General features: G+C 37.9%; 2 protein-coding genes across 2 annotated transcripts; both read left to right on the forward strand.

Annotated features, from left to right (window-relative positions):
• Positions 1-713: 713 nt before the first annotated feature.
• LOC142831951 (olfactory receptor 1468-like) lies at positions 714-1,652 on the forward strand. The gene has a single exon (XM_075942374.1). It carries the CDS (start codon positions 714-716, stop codon positions 1,650-1,652), a length of 939 nt encoding a protein of 312 aa, XP_075798489.1.
• Positions 1,653-13,164: 11,512 nt separating this feature from the next.
• On the forward strand, positions 13,165-14,106 carry LOC142831589 (olfactory receptor 1468-like). Its single transcript, XM_075941803.1, has one exon. The coding sequence runs from the start codon at positions 13,165-13,167 to the stop codon at positions 14,104-14,106; it is 942 nt and encodes a 313-aa protein (XP_075797918.1).
• The last annotated feature ends 4,868 nt before the right edge of the window (positions 14,107-18,974 follow it).

The raw sequence follows: 18,974 nt of genomic DNA on the forward strand, positions 1-18,974 counted from the left end.
TAGGAGGAAAATAAAGGGGAGACTATATAATGCATGACAGCAGTTTAAAATAAGAAAAAAATTAATGGATAGAAATTTAAAGATTTGTGACTCAAACATGAATTTCTTTTACTACATGGGAGACGTAGGAAAATGAGGAACACTTTGGGAGACAACAGCATGAAGACATGAAACTCACTTGGGGCTTTTGAGCTTCCTATGCCTTTTATATGTGCAATGGAGGAAAAATGATTAGTGAACAGAGGTGCAGAAATAAGTATATTACAGAGATATGGATGTATGAGTTTGTAATGGTAATCTAAGGCATAGGAGTACGTGCAATATTCTTGATATTTATATGATATTATGGTAATAAAATTTATCCAAATTCTTCAAAAATATTAATTCTTAAAATAACATAAAGCAAAATTACAAATGAACAAATTACAAATTACAGTTAAGCAGAGAGCAGGAGAGAGAAGCTTTAGTCTATTTTGTATCTCCCTAGAAATGTCAAAAAACTGTCTAGGAAAGAATGGGAATAGAAACCTATTTAGATAAGATGAGAAAATTCATTGATGGTTATGATTATGGACATTTGGAGTTTGAGATTATAATTACTATGTTATTATCAGATCCATTGTGGAAAAACAAATATCCTAACTATATGTTCACTTATACTTCAAATTTTAAGGGATACCAATATTTTCTCATTAGGATTCTGCAGACCGAGAATGATAACGGACAACCAAACTGTCATCTCCCACTTCCTCCTCCTGGGCCTGCCCATCCCCCAAGAGCACCAGTACCTGTTCTATGCCCTGTTCCTGGCTATGTACCTCACTACCATCCTGGGGAACCTCATCATCATCATCCTCATTCTACTGGACTCCAATCTCCACACACCCATGTACTTCTTTCTCAGCAACTTGTCCTTCTCTGACCTCTGCTTCTCCTCTGTCACAATGCCCAAATTGCTACAAAACATGCAAAGCCAGGACCCATCCATCGCCTATGCAGGTTGTCTGACACAAATGTACTTTTTATTGGTTTTTGGAAACATGGAGAGCTTCCTTCTTGTGGTCATGGCCTATGACCGATATGTGGCCATCTGTTTCCCCCTTCATTATACCAGCAAAATAAGCCCCAAACTCTGTGTGAGCCTGGTGGTGCTGTGCTGGATGCTGGCCACATTCCATGCCCTTCTGCACACCCTGCTCATGGCCAGATTGTCATTCTGTGAGGACAACGTGATCCCCCACTTTTTCTGTGACATATCTGCCCTGCTCAAGTTGGCCTGCTCTGACACTCATATTAATGAACTAATGACATTTATCATGGGAGGGCTTGTTATTGTCACTCCATTCTTACTGATCATTGTGTCCTACGTACAGATTGTCTGTTCAATTCTGAAGGTTTCATCTACTCGGGTTATCCACAAGGTTTTTTCCACCTGTGGCTCCCACCTGTCTGTGGTCTCACTGTTTTATGGGACAATTATTGGTCTCTACCTATGTTCATCAGCCAACAACTCCACTGCAAAGGAGACAGCCATGGCCATGATGTACACAGTGGTGACTCCCATGCTGAATCCCTTCATTTACAGCCTGAGGAATGGAGATATGAAAGAGGCCTTGATAAGAGTCATTTACAAGAAGAAAATCTCCTTATAGTGGCAATATAAAGATTTTTACTTAAACTTATCTTGCACAAATATATTGGAATGAAAATTAAAAAATATATCCATATGTGCAGACATATATACAATAACAAACTACATAATATTTTCATTTGCTAACAAGAATTTTGCAAAGTAGTTCAGTTAAGAAAGGGGACCTAAGTAACTCAGTGATATCATTCTCTGTTTTTCATGCATGATCCTAGAAAACCATAAGGTAAGCACCATTGTTTCATCTGATTTCTTTTTCTTCAATCATTTTTTATGGAAAATAGATTCTTTTCTCATACAATACATTCCAACAACAGTTTCCCATCATTCCACTTCTCTTAGATCCTCACATCTCCCTATTCTCTCCGATCCAATACCCCTCAGTTTTCTCTTTAGAAAAGAACAGGCCTCCAAAAGATGATAACCAACCATTACCAAAAACAAAGTATACAATAATACAAGATGATAGTTATCATATGGAGGCTGGAGAAGACAACCCAGTAGGAATAAAGCAGTCTCAAAAACAGACAAAAAGAGCCATAAACACACACACACAGAGTCAGAAATCCTACAACATCACCCAGCTAACTGTCTTCACATATAGGCACAGGACATGGTACACACTCATACATCCTCCATGCTTGCAATTCCCATCTGCTGCTGGAGAAACTCTCTATGATGGCAACTGGACAAGGTATGGATCTATGAAAACAGTAAATTATCATTAGGCATCATTTCATTGATTTCTTTTTGCCAGATTGGTTCTACCTAGGTCTGTGAACAATACATTCCCAGATCCCTGGCCATTCAGGCCATGGGTTCCCTCTCGTGGGATGAGCCTGACATTAAACCAAAAATGGGCTGGCTAGTCTGGCAAGTTCTGCAAGACCATTGCCCCAGAACATCAAAGCTGATTTTTCTTAACTCAGAATGAATCCACAGCTTTTCATTTCCTGTGGAAACAAAAGAAAAAGCTCTTCTCCAAAGTAGAATACCTTTAGACTTCAATTTTGAAGTCAAGGTATTTTCAAAATACCTATCTTGGATTAATTCATCAGCATTTATAAGCAAATATCTTTTAGCAGATGTTGCTCCTTCCTCCGCATTCAAACAATTCAAAGAGAGCATAATAACCTACAGTATCATGATTCTCGGTGTATTTTTCATCTTTATGTGGCTTTACTTTAACCTCTACTTCTTTTATTTTTTTACTTTTTGGCTTTTTGAGACAGGGTTTCTATGTATCTTTCTCCTTGAACTCACAGAGATCCACCAATCTCTGCCTCCCAAGTGCTGGGATTAAAAACATGAGCCACCACATCTTTAATTCACAGAGGTCTGTCTGTCTCTGCCTCCCAAGCTTTAGGATTAAAGGTGGGAGCCACCACACCTTGAACTTGCAGAGGTTTCTCTACCTCTGCTTCCCAAACATTGGGATTAAAGGTTTGTACCACCACACCCAACTACTCTTTCTTTTCTATTTTAAGGACTTTAATCTTTAGCCTGCATATATTTTTAACATACTGTAAAACATTTAGAGGTTTTCTTCATCTTCAATCTCTCTTTACTGTATATCTCTCCTTGTATATCTCTCCATTTCTAACCACATGAGTCTTTAATTTACCAAGTGCTATGGCTAGGATTAAAGCCGTGGCCTTGGTGACTGGATCCAGCCCATTCCTTAGCTTTATGAAATTCCAGGCTCATGGTGGAGGTACCAGACAGAGCCATGTTTATTGCCACAAATCTATAGCATTTCAAGGTCCCTGCCACCAAACAAGCTTCAGCAGTATGCTCACAAACCACACTTAAATGCTCCTTAGTTGGACTGCCTGCCTGAAAGAGTCAGAGTTTGTCCTGGCAGGACGGCCCAGAAAACTGGCATTTTAACATAGCACAGCTTTTTTCCTGCTACAGCTGAAAACCAAAAGGCATGAGGTCAGCTTTTCATCAACACTGTTTCATGGTAGGACCTCTTAAAAGTGCTGCAAGGTTTTGCAGTTAAAGCATGGTCAGGAAGCCTCTTTTAAATGAGAGTGCTTGCCTCTAGCAAGCAGAGCAGACCCAAGAAATTGCTGCTACCAAAAGCCATGCTTTACTCTATTCTTTTCTGTCTAGAATTACTTTCCAAGCTCTCTGAGGTTTTATGTGGATGCAGTTGTCCAGTTGGGCTCCATTCTGTATTTGAGTCTAAGGATATGTTGCTTTGGAAAAGAGGTTCTTCTTTTGTTTTCATAGAAGATGAGAACCTGTGGGTTGCTTCTAGACCAATATGGTTTGATGGAACAAGAGATCCTGAAAGGTTGCCGGGAACACCCCCACAATGAAAATACTTTGCTCAATAAACAGCAGAAAGTAAATTGGACAGAAATGCACCCATGTTCCCAAATATTGTTTGTAAGTGTTTCTTTACATTTAAAGTAGGATATGCTATAGAGAAGGATACTTTTCATTGGTATGGATCCTGCTTTATTAATACAGATTTAAGATCAATTTTGTTATATTGTGTATATATATTTCTGATTTTGATTAAGGTACTATGGTTGTCCAGCTCATTTAAAAATGTAATGTATAATTAAGAAATATAAGTTAACAGATACTCATCTATAATAGTCAAGCTTAGTGTCATGTTAGTTAGATTTTTTTCTAGATATATAGAGATATATTTCAGTTAAATAGGTATTCTTCAAATCTTCCAGAGACCTTCAGAATATAGCATTTAAAATGTTTTAATAACTTAGGACTTTTCATGACAATGACACACATCTGCTCCTGGAAGCACCAATTACTTCAAGATGAAGATGGGTATTAAAGAGGCTCCTTATGGAGTTGGTTAGCCATTTGGGCAAGAAACTGCTCTTGCCTGGACTGCTTGTTAAACTGGACATTTAGGACCTGCAGAGAAATGACTGCTGAACTTGCCTAAAGGTGAGACAATTCTTCAGGGTTCCTACTTCGTGAAAGAGTCTGCCAGACATTTTGCAGGACGCAGAAGAAAATGATTGACAAACTACCAATATACGTGGAACTATTTTTAAATTTTTCTGCTTCGTGGAAAAGTCTACTGGATACTATGGGCCAGTAGGCTGAAGATGGATAACCCAACAGTACAGAAAAACTTTGGGTGACTGTCCAGGCAGCAAGATGTCTCTGTCAATTCCAGAACTTTGGAAGTTTCTTGGAATGCACTTCCTGTTTACATAAGTAATATTATATCCTTCTGGAGTCTTTGATGGAGTTAAAAAGTAGATATAATTTTCCTTAGTTAGGATAAACAATAAAGTAGATATAAATATTATAATTGTAATTCTTGCTTGATAACTGTTTTGTTATATGTAATTTTAATATGTAAAGTTAAAGCTTTCCTTTTTATTTAAACAGAAGAGAAAAAATGGTGTTGGAGGTCCTTTTATATATGTTGCTTTTATTGGTTAATGAATAAAAACACTGCCTTGGCCTTTTGATAGGGCAGAACTTAGGTAGCTGGGGAAAACTGAACTGAATGCTGGGAGAAGGAAGGCAGAGAGAGAGACACCATGCAACAGCTGTTGGAGATAGACATGCTGAAACTTTGATGGTAGGACATGACCTTGTGGTAATGCACAGATTAATGGAGATGGGTTAAATTAATGTGTTAAGAGTTAGCCAATAAAAAGCTAGAGCTAATGAGTCAAGCAGTGATTTAATTAAGACAGTTTTGTGTGATCATTTCGGGACAAAGCTAACCAGGCATCTGGGATGAACAAGCAGCCCCTCCTGCAACAGTGTATGAAGCCCATGTATTACATAAGATAGGCATATTGGTTAATGGGATCAAACTGAAGACCCAGAAATAAATTCATACCCTTATGGACTCCCACCCAATTACTTACTGGGAAACCAAAATTACAAACTGGTTGAAAAAATAAGCAACTTCAACAATTCTGTCAAGGCTGAAGGAAGAGGTTAGAAGATTATAAGAGACATAGGTGGTGGGTGACTTCAATGAAACAGTCTCTTCCAGACATAACAGTACTGATTGACATATGATCTCACTAGACTGTAACAGCATACTCAGGTTCCAGATAGATGGGGTATCAGAACTGATAGAATAAGAAGGTTCCCACTGTTAACCAAGAAGATATATAGAGGAGGTACTTGGAAGGACTGCAGGTGACTGGGGTCATGAACAAGAGGGATCAAGTTGAAGGGGTTAAAAAAGTAAGGGTAGAGACAACTGTAATTGGAGTGAGGGCAGTAGGGCTTTAGATGGAAACCTTCTGCAATGTGAATTCCCTGAAATCTACCAGGGTGACTCTAGCAAAGACTCCTAGTAATGGGGGACACAGAGTCTGAACCAGCCATTTCTGTAACCACACAATACCTCACAGAGACTGAACCAATAATAAGGGAGTCAGTATGGTTCCAACCGAGGTCCTCTGCATTTAAATCATGGCTGTATAGTTTGGTGTTCTTGTGGGACTCCTAACAGAGGGAGCTGTCAATTGCCTCGGCGGGCTACTTAGTCTAGGGGTTGTAACCCACCCTGCAATCAGTTATTCCAGGGTCCCGGAGAGGCACTACCTGTAAGATATGGGCTAGGAGACAGGAAGAAGGCCATGCTAAGTTTGTCAGAGCCTCCTTTTATTAGGGATGGGTTACAGCTTTTATAGGGTAAAGAGTTGGGGAATGGGCACAGGGGCCTGGGCTCTTGCCGCGTGGTTCACATTGGTCACATGGTCCGAGTTGGTCGCATAGGCAGGAGGTTATCTTCGGTCAGGTCACTGTAGGCCAAGAAGTCATGAGTCGACACACCTAGATCTTTAGATAGTTTGGAATGTGGGGTGGGTTCCGCTAACAGATAGCTCTCCATAAACAGCCAATTTGGGTGTGGGGTAGGCTCTGTCAATAGAACGATTCCTAACACAATTAGGGGTGTGGGGTTCTCTGCAGACTCCCCAGGGTGATGGTTCCTGCAATGATTTTAGGAGGAAATTGGCTCCTGACAGGGAGCTGGATATGACTCTGACTCTTTTACCTGTTTTTGGGAACCTTTTCCTCCTACTGGGCTACCTCATACACCCTTGATATGAGGGATTGTGTTAGTCCTAATGTAATTTGTTATCCATGTTTGGTTGATATCCTTGGGAAGTCTGCTCCAAAGAAGAGAAACAAAGGAAGAATAGATGTGGAGGATGGGGAAGGTGGGACAGGCTGAAATAAGAATAGGGAGGGGGAAATGTGGTCTTGATGTAATATATAAAAAAAGAATAAGTAAATAGTTTTTAAAAATTATTCAACAAACACACACAAGGAGAGACACAGAAAGAGACAGAGAGAAGATACATGGAACTGATATCTAATGGCAAAGAAAAAAACATTTTCTCCAGTGAAGTCTCACAGGGAACATCAAAATACTTCAATGTAGTCCCTAATTGCATGAGTAGTTGACCAACATTAAATGACCTCAGAATTTTTTTAGATGAGCTGGGCAGTGGTGGCACACGCCTTTAATCCCAGCACTCGGGAGGCAGAGGCAGGAGGATCTCTGGGAGTTAGAGGCCAGCCTGGTCTACAAGAGCTAGTTCTGGGACAGGCACCAAAGCTACAGAGAAACCCTGTCTCAAAAAAAAAAAAAAGAATTTTTGTAGATGTTTGGCCTGTGTTTGCTTTGGGGGGGGGGCTTTTTTTGTTTTATTGGTTTTTTTTGCTTTTATGTTTTGGTGTCCATTTTGTGTTCTTGAGGGATTTGAGAGTGTAGGTGTGTGTGTGTGTGTGTGTGTGTGTGTGTGTTTCTTCTGTTTTGTTCATTTTAGAAAGGAAGGAAGGAAAGGAAGGAAGGAAGGAAGGAAGGAAGGAAGGAAGGAAGGAAGGAAGGAAGGAATAGAGTTGGGTTGGTAGAGAAGTAGGGAGTATCTAGGAGGAGTTGGAGGAAGAACAAAAATGATCAAAATAAATTTCATAAAGTTTTCAATTAAGGAAAAGCAGAAAAAGAATAAAAGAATGAAAGAAAATTAAAATCAGTAAATATTGGGGTCAAGGACTTCATCATGATACTCTTAATCTTCTCTGAGAAAAATAGGAAATATATTACAAAATATAGGAATAGATAAGAGCATTATAAAAGGTAGCTCATTAAATTGACAAGAGGCATTAATTGAAGTTAATATATTTCTGTACAGCAAAGGAAATGACAATCAACTGGAAGTAGCCTATAGATTGGAAAAAAATATTTGCCAGGCTTACATGTGACAGGTTAATGTCTAGAATAGAAAAGAAAACAAAAAAATGAATATTAAGAACAAACAATCCAATTAAAATGAGCACTGTATTACTGAATAAATTTTCATTGCACATATGTACCACATTTTCATTATCCTTCGGTTGAAGATAATTTAGACTTTTTCTGTTTCTAGATATGGTAAATAAAGCATCAATAAGCAAGGATAAATATGTATCTTTCAGTAAGACAAAGGCACTAAAAATACTGAAGCTATTTAATTATCTTATATTAGTGAAGATCACCATCCTTAAGGGATGACTGAATGGGAACTTGAGCCTACTACATAACCACATTTGCTTTTTATGTCAATCAAAACACAGAGAATAGACACATTCTTCTTGGAGCAATTGAAATCAATAGATTATAAGCAAAATGTGGTTATTTTACTGTGGGCCCATATTTCAATATGGCACAAAAGCCATTAGCCCGGTCCGAGCTGACCACCTAGCTCTGCAGACAAACTGTCTCTGCCCTTAACAAAGGCCAGGATGCCTGCTCCTAGCTTCTTTTGTTAAGATGTGGATTACCTGAGAAGAGATGTTTGACTGAAGCTGATGACTTAAGAGTTCAGATATTTGGTGCTTCTTTCCTTTTGTAATTTGGAAGGATGTCTTATAGAGATGCTAATTCAGGGCCTACCTGACTGCTAGATGCGGATGTGATTTGAGTCCAGGCACTTGGCTGCCTAAGGAATGGCATAATGTGTTTTCCACCTTCCCCCGCTCAATTTGGTGTGGGTATATAAAATGTTTGGAGAATAAATAGAGCTGGCCATTTTCCATGATGACGGTGCGGTGTAAGCTGTGTCGGTTCTTTTCCTCGCGACTCCGTTCCAGCCGGTTTGAGGAATTAGGGAATTTATGTTGGACCCTCACGGGCCACGACATTTTACAAAATCAGAGCAGGCAGAATTCTGTCTAACATACTGGATACAACCATAGATTCCCAATTATTATGTTCACGTTCAAAAATATAAGTTAATCATCTCTATGAGCCCAAAAGCTTAGACAATAAGGATCCCTGGAGTAAAAAGTTTGTGTTGCATTATCATATATAGAATTTCATAAAATAAATGACTGCCAAGTTCAGAGCTACAAGGTAGGAAGGAATTACAAATACCAACAATGACCTAATTACTAATGGTAAACTCATAGAATAGGACATTAGAAAGTAATCTTACTTATATGGAGAAAGATTGAGGTAATGGTGGCAGAAAGTACAATTATAGTTTTCATGGAAAGGTAAGAAGATAAAATGAGTGAACATGGATAGGAGCATGGGCTATATTTCTATTGGCTTGGGGAAACATTAAACATGTCATCTGCTTGCTGTATTCCTGCACTTTTTGTTGGCACACGTAGAAAATTGACTGATGAAGTTTAAACTTTTCCATAAGGTTGTGTATATGGCCTAAATCCTTTTATATATACTCAGTCATGTTGAATTGAGATGCTGTATTTGGAAGCCATCTTACTGTGTGTGATATTCTATGACCTCATTCTACTTAAAACTACTGTTGGATGGGTTGAAGACATGGATCCATCATTAAAGGCTAGGCTCACAACCAAAACTTTCAAAACTATCCAGGGTCTCTTGTATAAATTTTTGTTGTGTGAGACACTTTAAGTCATTAGCAATGAAAACAATGCCTGATAACTTGACATTGTTTTCGAGTCAGCTTCTTCATTTCTCTCTTTAACAAAGTGGGCTCCAGTCAAACAGAAGCCTGTTCATTACTTAAATAGTCAATGGTTGGGCATCTTTCCTCTTTTTTAGTTTTCTTGTGACTACTATATGTTTATTTTTTTGTTTGTTGTTGTTCTTTAAACTTTACCTTCCCCTAAATACAGGAAGGAGTAATCAGTGACTATATATGTTCTCCACAAGAAATTCCTGAAGTAAATTGGTCCTAGAAAGGTCCTGGCTAATTACAATGTCTTTAATGAGTTATACAGGATCTGGACTCCTAAGGGATGCAGGGCCTCTAAGGCCCAAAATGTCCATAGGGTGGTGTGAGTAGGGAGAGGTAGATAGGCAATTACAGAAGAGGCCACTAGTTCCTATGCCTGTAAATAAAATAAAGTTGAGCAGGATCCTGAACTAAAAACTTTGACTGAGCCCTGGAAGATCTAGATAAATTCAAGAGAATGAGTTGGTGTCTTGTTCTCAATCCAAATGAACTTTCAAGATCAGATAGAACATTTTTAAAGGTATGATAATATTCTTCTTTTCTCTGTCTCCCAAGACATCATCAAATGGAGAAAGTATTGGTTTTATGGTCATCATATAAGTGCTTTCATATTGATGGTTTCATTATAATTACTCATTCTGGAATTTTCTCTCAATATTTTACCATTTCACCACAAGAGCAGTGCTGTGGGATGGAGTTCTCTGCTGTGGTGCTGAACAGTTGTTTATGATACACTGACTTATGGGGTATTAGCAAACTCTGAACAATGTCTTACCTAAGGTGAAGATTAGTTTTATTGCACAAGTTCACAAATCAGTGCTTTAGTAATAGCATTTGTGAATATTCCTAAGTGCAGTCCATCAAGGGAGACATCAATATCATGTAGGTAATCATCCAAAAGTACAAGAAGAGATACTCTTTCAAACTCAGTGCTTCTAGAGAATCAAAGAAAATGTGCAATTGTACCCAATGTTAGAAACATATCACTTGGGATTTTTTGTGTTGTTTAATTTCAGAATGGTGAGCTGAATATCTAAATATGCTATGAAGTCAAATGGCCCATCACTAGTAACAGTTGAGAGTAATTTATCTGGCTTCTGATCTATGCACTTGTTTACGTAGACAAAGGTACTTACATTAACAAAAGAAGGAGAAACTAGGCATGGTGGCATATGCCTATAATCCAGTGCTCAAGAAGCAGAGGCTGGAGTACTGCATGTTGGAGGCAAGTCTTGGATAGATAAAAGAAGCAGCTTTATATAGAGACCATGATATTTTTTCCTACAGTTTTCCCCCTCTCTAATGCTAATCCACGATGTCTAAGTGTTCAAATTCTAAATTCATCTGTGTTGAACATGGTTAGGCTATGAAGATGCAAGCATTCAGACTTGAGTGTAGAATTTCAAGATACTTGCTTAGACTTCTTGATGCTTCTCCTCTTTTGTCATCTTAGAGACAAAAAGGGTTCATTAGTCAGTGTTGTTCAGACTCAAAGAATAGTGGGTGTATAGTGTGGTATGTGTGTGTCCTTGCATGCAACTTAGTACACAGAATGCCACGTATTTGTGGCTGACAAGGCCAAAATTTGAAGACCTCTCAAGAATATTGAAGTCCCTGAGAAGAGTAGAGGATACAGACGTGTATCTAAGGTAAAATATGAAAACCCTTCATTAATGAACTGTCTTTTGCCTAATTCTTTCATCTGATTGCATAAATATCTTCATGTTATGAAGTACTACTTACTTTACTTAAAGTCTACAAATTAATGACATTTTCTACTGCCTTCATAGCAACCAGTATTTTTCAAAAATTAACATCATGCTTAAATTGTCTTGATGCATGAATTAATCATCACACACAGAATAGACATATTGGTAATAACTCAAGTGAAGGTTCCAAACTAATGTTGTCATTTCCTTGTGATAGCTCATAAAAATTTTGTCATATCTGTCTACTATACCAATCCCAATGACATTTTGTGGATTAAAGCATGTGGATATGATTTAGAGTCATCAGTATTACTGAGGTGTGATAAAAATGAATAACCCTCAGCCTGTAGAAATGCAATGTTAAATCTCTGACACTCATTATATGGTGTAAAATTCAGGATAACTGCTCAAGTCTTTCAATTATAATTAGGATGTTCTCCTTTGTATTTAAAGAAATTTGCATCAGTTTGAGAACCAGGTAACATTGTCCAAATTCATGTTTGATACTGAATGAATGTAAATGTAAGAATGAATGTAAATGACAAAATGAAATAAAATCTAGTGTGACCTTTCCTTCGTTTAGTTTACAATCAATGGGAAGATAGCTTAAAGCAGTGATCAAATTATTAAGTGTACAGAGTATGTATAGGATGCAAAAGGACTTATTTGTTATGGGGAGACAGGATAAATTTAGCTGTGTATGTGATAAACAATATCTCTTACATATTAATAAATATGAAATAGATGAAGAAGAAAGAGAAGGGAGGAAGTAATAGGCAAGTGGAGAAGAAACTCTAAAATTGGGAGGTGAAGGGTTTTACCACAGCATTGATAAAGAGAGAAATCCAAGTGTTAATGAGAGAACTCATAAGGAAGGATATACCTTGGTACACATTAGATAATGAAACAGCATTAGTATCCAGATAATTAAATGATGTTTGTGTCTCTGACAGGAGCTTTGTCCTTATCCTCACAGCAACAGTGGTAATCTGAAGAGCAAATCAGACAAGAGATAATAAAACTCCTGTGTTAGAATCCCACAGTGTAAATGAAGCATGTTAAAGGAGAAGAGAATGGTCAAGAAACAAGGGGATGTGGAGATGAACTGAGTCTGCTTCCATATTCCAGTAAAGGTGAATGAAAAGGGATTTTGTATTATGTGTAAAAGCAGTTCAAGGTAAGAAAAAGTGATTGGATCAAATTTTATAAATTTCTGGCTCAAATTTAATTTCTTTCACTGTACTATGGGACACTGGAGAAGAAAAGGAATGAGTAATGTTTTAGAAGAAAACAAAGTGAAGACATGACTTTCACATGGGCTTTTGAACTTCTGACGCCTGTCATGCATGCAATGGAGGGAAGATGATGAGTGAAACTGAAGCAGAAATCTTTGTTACAGAAATGGATGTCTGAGCTGGAAATGGTAATATGTTAGAACATGTGAACTTCTTTTGAAATTTATGTAAACTTATGATGATAGAGCTCATCCAAATTTTTCAAGAATACCAATATACAAAATAACACAGAGCAAAGTATAAACGAACAAAAAACATTACTTAGAATATATAGACAGAAGGACAGAGAATCATTAGTCCATTTAGTATATCAGTAGAAATACATAGAACTAACTATCTAGGAAACCATGTAAAGTGGAAATCTGTTAAAGACAAGTTTTGAAAAACCATTGATGGTTGTAATTAATATAGACAGATATTTGGAAATTGAGATACAATTATGATAAAATCAGATACATTGTTGTAGAATATACATCATGGATAGATAGATATATATATTTACTTTTATTTTGAATTTGAGGGACCCTGATATTTTCTCATTAGGACCCTGGAGATAAAAAATGATAATGAGCAATCAAACTTTCATCTCTCACTTCCTCCTTCTGGGCCTGAATATCCCACCAGAGCACCGACCCCTTTACTATGCCCTGTTCCTGGCTATGTACCTCACCACCGTTCTGGGAAACCTCATCATCATCATCCTCATTCTACTGGACTCCCATCTCCACACACCCATGTACTTCTTTCTCAGTAATTTGTCCTTCTCTGACCTCTGCTTTTCCTGTGTCACAATGCCCAAACTGTTGCATAACATGCAGAGCCATGGCCCATCCATCAGCTATGCAGGTTGTCTGACACAAATGTACTTTATAATAATTCTTGTAGCATTGGAGGGCTTCCTTCTTGTAGTCATGGCATATGACCGCTATGTGGCCATCTGCTTCCCCCTTCATTACACCAGCATCATGAGTCCCAAACTCTGTGTGAGTCTGGTGGTGTTGTGCTGGATGCTGGCCACACTCCATGCCCTTCTGCACACCCTACTGATGGCCAGATTGTCATTCTGTGAGGACAATGTGATCCCCCACTTTTTCTGTGACATATCTGCCCTGCTCAAGTTGGCCTGCTCTGACACTTATATTAATGAATTAATGATATTTGTCGTTGGAGGGATTTTAAGTGTCATCCCATTCTCACTCATCATTGTGTCCTATGTGCAAATTGTCTGCTCCATCCTAAAGGTTTCATCTGCTCGGGTTATCCACAAGGTCTTCTCCACCTGTGGCTCCCACCTGTCTGTGGTCTCACTGTTCTATGGGACACTTATTGGTCTCTACATATTTCCATCCGCTAATAACTCCAATGTAAAGGAGACAGCCATGGCCATGATGTACACAGCAGTGACTCCCATGCTGAACCCCTTCATCTACAGCCTGAGGAACAGAGACATGAAAGAGGCCCTGATAAGTGTCCTTTGCAAGAAGAAAATCTCCTTATATTAGCAGCGCTGGGAGTTTTGCTTAAATTTATCTAGTAAACATATGTTATTAATATTACAAAATATATCTCTGAAATGAAACAAGAATTCAGTAACATACTACATAATATTTCCACCACAAACAGAAGCTTTCAAAGTAATTCGTTTATGGAATAGAACCTTAGTGATTCAGTGATGCCATACTATTTCTTGTATGATTCTAGAAAATCATTAGGTAAGAGACATTGTTTTATCAGATCACCATACTTTCCATTATTGTTACTCTAAGGTTTTGTGATTTTATGCAAAATTCTATGTTGGCTGCAGTATACTTTAAAAATATGAATAAATGGTATATAATAATCATCTTAGGTTAATGAAAGTAATCATTTCCTGTTTATTTATTCTTCTCTCATGTCAATACATTCAAGGCTATTCCCTATTTTCTCTTCTATTAGATGCATTAGATCTCAATATTAGTTTAATATTGAGATCTTTGATCCACTTGGTTTGAGTTTTCTGCTGGGTGATAAATACGGATCTATTTACATTGTTCTACATACTGGCATCCAGTAAGACCAGCACCACATGTTCAAGATGTTTTCATTTTCTTTTATACATTTCTGGCATTTTTATCATAACTCAGGTGTCCACAAGTATGTCGATTTATGTCTAGGTCTCTGGTTCTATTACATTGATCAACATGCCTCTATTTATGCTGATACCATGTTTAATTTAGTACTATAGTTCAGTACTACAGGTTGAAATCAGTGGTGGTGATACCTCTAGAAGTTCTTTTACTTTTCAGGACTGTTCTAGCTATCCGGGGTTTTTGTTTGTTTGTTTTTTCATATGAAACTGACTATTATCCTTTCAATGTCTATAAAGAATTTTGTTGGAATTTTGATGGAGATTGCTCAATGGTAGGATGACCATTTTTACCAATAATTCTACCAATCAATAAGCATGGTAGATCTTTCTGTTTTCTTTTATTGTCTTCAGTTTTATTCTTGAAAGACTTGAAGATTTTGTCATACAAGATTTGTACTTGCTTGACTAGGCTTTTCCCAAAATATTTTATATTCTTTGTGGTCTTGTGTTGTAAGGAAGGCTGCTTGTTTGTTTCCCAGCTTCCCAGTAGCTCAGACCTGAAATAATCACACAGAAATTATATTAATTGCAAATCTGTTTAGCCAATAGCTTAAGCGTATTTCTGGCTGACTCACATTCTAAACTAACCCATCTCTATTAATCTGTTTATCACCACATGGCTGTGGCCTACCAAGTAAAATTCTGGCATCAGGCTCCAGCAGGGCTACATGGCTTCACTCTAACTCTACCTTTTTCCTTCCAGCATTCAGTTTAGTTTTCCCCATCTACCTCTATTCTGCTCTGGGCAGGCCCAAGACAGTTCTTTATTAGCCAATGGTATTCAGGCATACAGAGGAGAATCACACATCACCTCCCCTTTTCTGTTTAAATGAAAAGGATGGTTTTAACTGTAACATAGTAAAATTTCATGTAGTAAAACAGGTATCAAGCAATAATTACAGTTACAATATGTATATCGACTTTATCTCTTATCATAACTAAGGAAAATTATACCTATAACTATAAATTCTTCAACTCCATCAAAAAATCCAAAAGGATATAATATTATCTAAGTAAACAGGAAGTACATCGTATACAACTCCAAAACTCTAGGACTGACAGAGACATCTTGCTGCCTGGTTACAGAAAACAGCCAGTTCTGGACCTGTGATCCCATTATTAGGAGCATTAGCTATAGCCACACTTGTAGATTCCTAGGAGTTTCAATTGCACTGTGTTTCTAGTTCATCCCCAAGATGCTCCCCAATTACAGTTGTCTCTTCCCATATATTCTCGCTCCATTGTCCCCCCCCAGCTGACCCATACCATTTCTGTCCCTACACACCCTGAGTCAGTCTGCAATATCTACTCAATTTTCCCTTCCCAGGGATATTTACACAGCCCTTCTTGAGCCCTCTTTGTTCCTTTGTTTCTCTGGTTCTGTGGATTACAACATGGTATCCTTTACTTTACAGCTACTATCCACTTATAAGTGAGCACATACCTTGTTTGCCTTTCTGTGTATGGGTTACCACACTCAGGATGATTGTTTTTAGTTTCATCCATTTGCCAGAAGTTTTCATGATGTTATTGTTTTCAACAACTGAATAACATATCATTGTACACATTGTGTACACATTTTCTCGATCCATTCTTTGGTTGGGGGACATCTAGTCTGTTTTCAGGTTCTGGTCATTACAAAAAAAAAGCTACGATGAACATAGTTGGGCAAGAGTCCTTGTGGTAGGAGGGAGCAACCTTTGGGCATATGCTCAGGAGTGGCAAAGCTGGGTATTGAGGTAAATTGATTTCCAATTTTATGACAAACCATCATATTGATTTCCAAAGTAGATATACATGTTTTCACTCTTACTAGCCAAAGACAAGTGTTCCCTTGGTCTAGAACCTCCCCAGCACACGCTGTTAATTTTGGTGTTGAACTTAACCATTCTGACAGGTATAAGATTGAATCTCAGAATCATTTTGATTTGCAATTCCCCAATGACTAAGGATCATTTCTTTAAGTGCTTCTCACTCATTTGAGATTGCTCTTTTGAGAGCATCTTTAGCTCTGTACTGTAGGGTAAAGGGCCAGTTAAGGAAACGTGCCCTGACCCTGAAACCAAAGATAGTAAAAGAAACACACTTTGGCCCCAAAATCAGAGCCAAAGAAACACACTTTAGTATTGAAACCAGAGATAGTGAAAGAAAGACACCCTAGTCCTGAAATCAGAGCCAAACCAACTAAGCACAAAAACAATCAGTCTTTGAACAGGAAAAACATCAGCCAATTTCTGATTTTCTCCGAGTTTAGGATTGATATCCAACCAATTCCCACCCTGAAAATCTTCACCCTGGAAAAATCTCTGCCCCCTAAGAAGTTCTATATAATCCCTGTACCTGTTCATCTGGCAGTTGCCTTTTCCACCCTGGCAGAGGCAGACACTCTTCTGGATTTCTTCCTTCCAATAAATCTATTTAATGAGTATTGGGTGAAGACCTACTTTTGCAAGAGTGGAGTGGAACAGCAAAGTAACAACTTTCACTGAAGGAGGAAACTGATACATTTCTGTGAGGCAGAACCCCTTAGCAGAAAGAAGCAGAGATGTAACAACTTTCATCCAAGAAGAGTTGCTGTTTCTCTACAGGGAAACCCTCTTAGCAGAGTAGAGCAGAGAAACAGCAGACATCTCTACGGGAAAAGACCCTAAGCAGAATGAAGCACAAATGAACTGTAAGGATTCTCTCAGAGATAAGTAGAATTGCTACATTCCTACTGGGAAATCATCCCCCACCAGAACAGAGCTATAGGTATAGCCTCACTTCTGACAGCCAGAATATCTTTCCCTTCTGAACTATAGGTATACCCTGACTCCCAACAGCAGGATATCTTTCCCTTCTGAACTATAGGTATACCCTGACTCCCAACAGCCAGGATATCTTTTCTTCTAGAGATGCAGCATTTACATGTACTCCATGTTTTATTGGATTATTTTTTATGACATATACTTTCGTGAGTTCTTTGTCTATTTCGGATAGTAGCCCTCTATCATATATGTAGGGAATGAGTTTTGTCCTATTGATGGTGTTCTTTGCTTAACAGAAGCATTTCAGCTTCATGAGGTCCCATTATATATTGCTGATCTTAATGTTTGCACTCTTGGTGTTCTGTTCAGGAAGTTGTCTCCTGCTCCAATGTGTTAAAAGTTACTCCCCACTTTCTCTTATATAAGTAAGTGCATCTGGTTTTAAGTTGTTTAAGGTTGTGGATCTTCTTATACTTGAATTTTGTGCAGGGTGATAAATATGAATCTATTTGCATTTTCTACAAGTATAGGCAGAGGCTACTCTTTCATTATCCGGCCAATCAGACCCAAATGATCACACAGAAATTATAGTAACTACAACACTGCTTGACCAACAGTTTAGGCATATTTCTAGCTAGCTCTTATATCTTAAATTAACCCATTTCTATCAATCTGTGTATTGCCACGAGGCTGTGGCCTATAGGTAAGGTTCCTAAGGTTCCAGCATGTCCTTCTCCTTCAGCAGCTACATGGCATCTCCCTGACTCCTCCTCCTCCTCCTCTTCCTCCTCCTCCTCCTCCTCCTCCTCCTCCTCCTCCTCCTTCTTCTTCTTCTCTCTCTCTCTCTCTCTCTCTCTCTCTATATATATATATATATATATATATATATATATATATATAAATCTTTTAGATTTTCCAATTTTGTGGAGTATAGATTTTTTAAGTATGACCTAATAATTCTTTGGATTTCTTTGATGTCTGCTGCTATGTTCCCCATTTTGTATCTGAGTTTGTTAATTTGAGTATTCTCTTTATTATTCATTTTTGTTGGTTTATATAAAAATTTGTCTCTCATTGATATTTGCAAAGAACCAACTCTTTGTTTTGTTGATATTTTTATATTGTTTTCTCTCCTGCTATTTTGTTGATTTCAACCCTCTGATTATTTCCCGCTATCTACTCTTCATGAGTATGTTTGCTTCTTTTTGTTCTAAAGCTTTCATGTGCACTGTTAAGTTGCTAGTATGAGATCTAATTTCTTTCTGAAGACATTTAGTACCATGAACGTTCCTCTTAGCATTTCTCTCATAGTGTCTCATAAGTTTGGGTACATTGTACATTAATTTCCACTGAATTCTAGGAAGTCTTTAACCTTTACCTTATTTCTGCCTTCATTCAGCAGTCAGGCAGTAGAGTTGTTCACTTTCCATGTTTTTGTAGGCTTCTTCTTGTTTCTGCGGGTGAAATCTAGCTTTAATCTATAGTTTTATGAAAT

This window comes from Microtus pennsylvanicus, chromosome 11 (genome assembly GCF_037038515.1).
Source record: "Microtus pennsylvanicus isolate mMicPen1 chromosome 11, mMicPen1.hap1, whole genome shotgun sequence".
Classification (NCBI taxonomy): Eukaryota; Metazoa; Chordata; class Mammalia; order Rodentia; family Cricetidae; genus Microtus; species Microtus pennsylvanicus.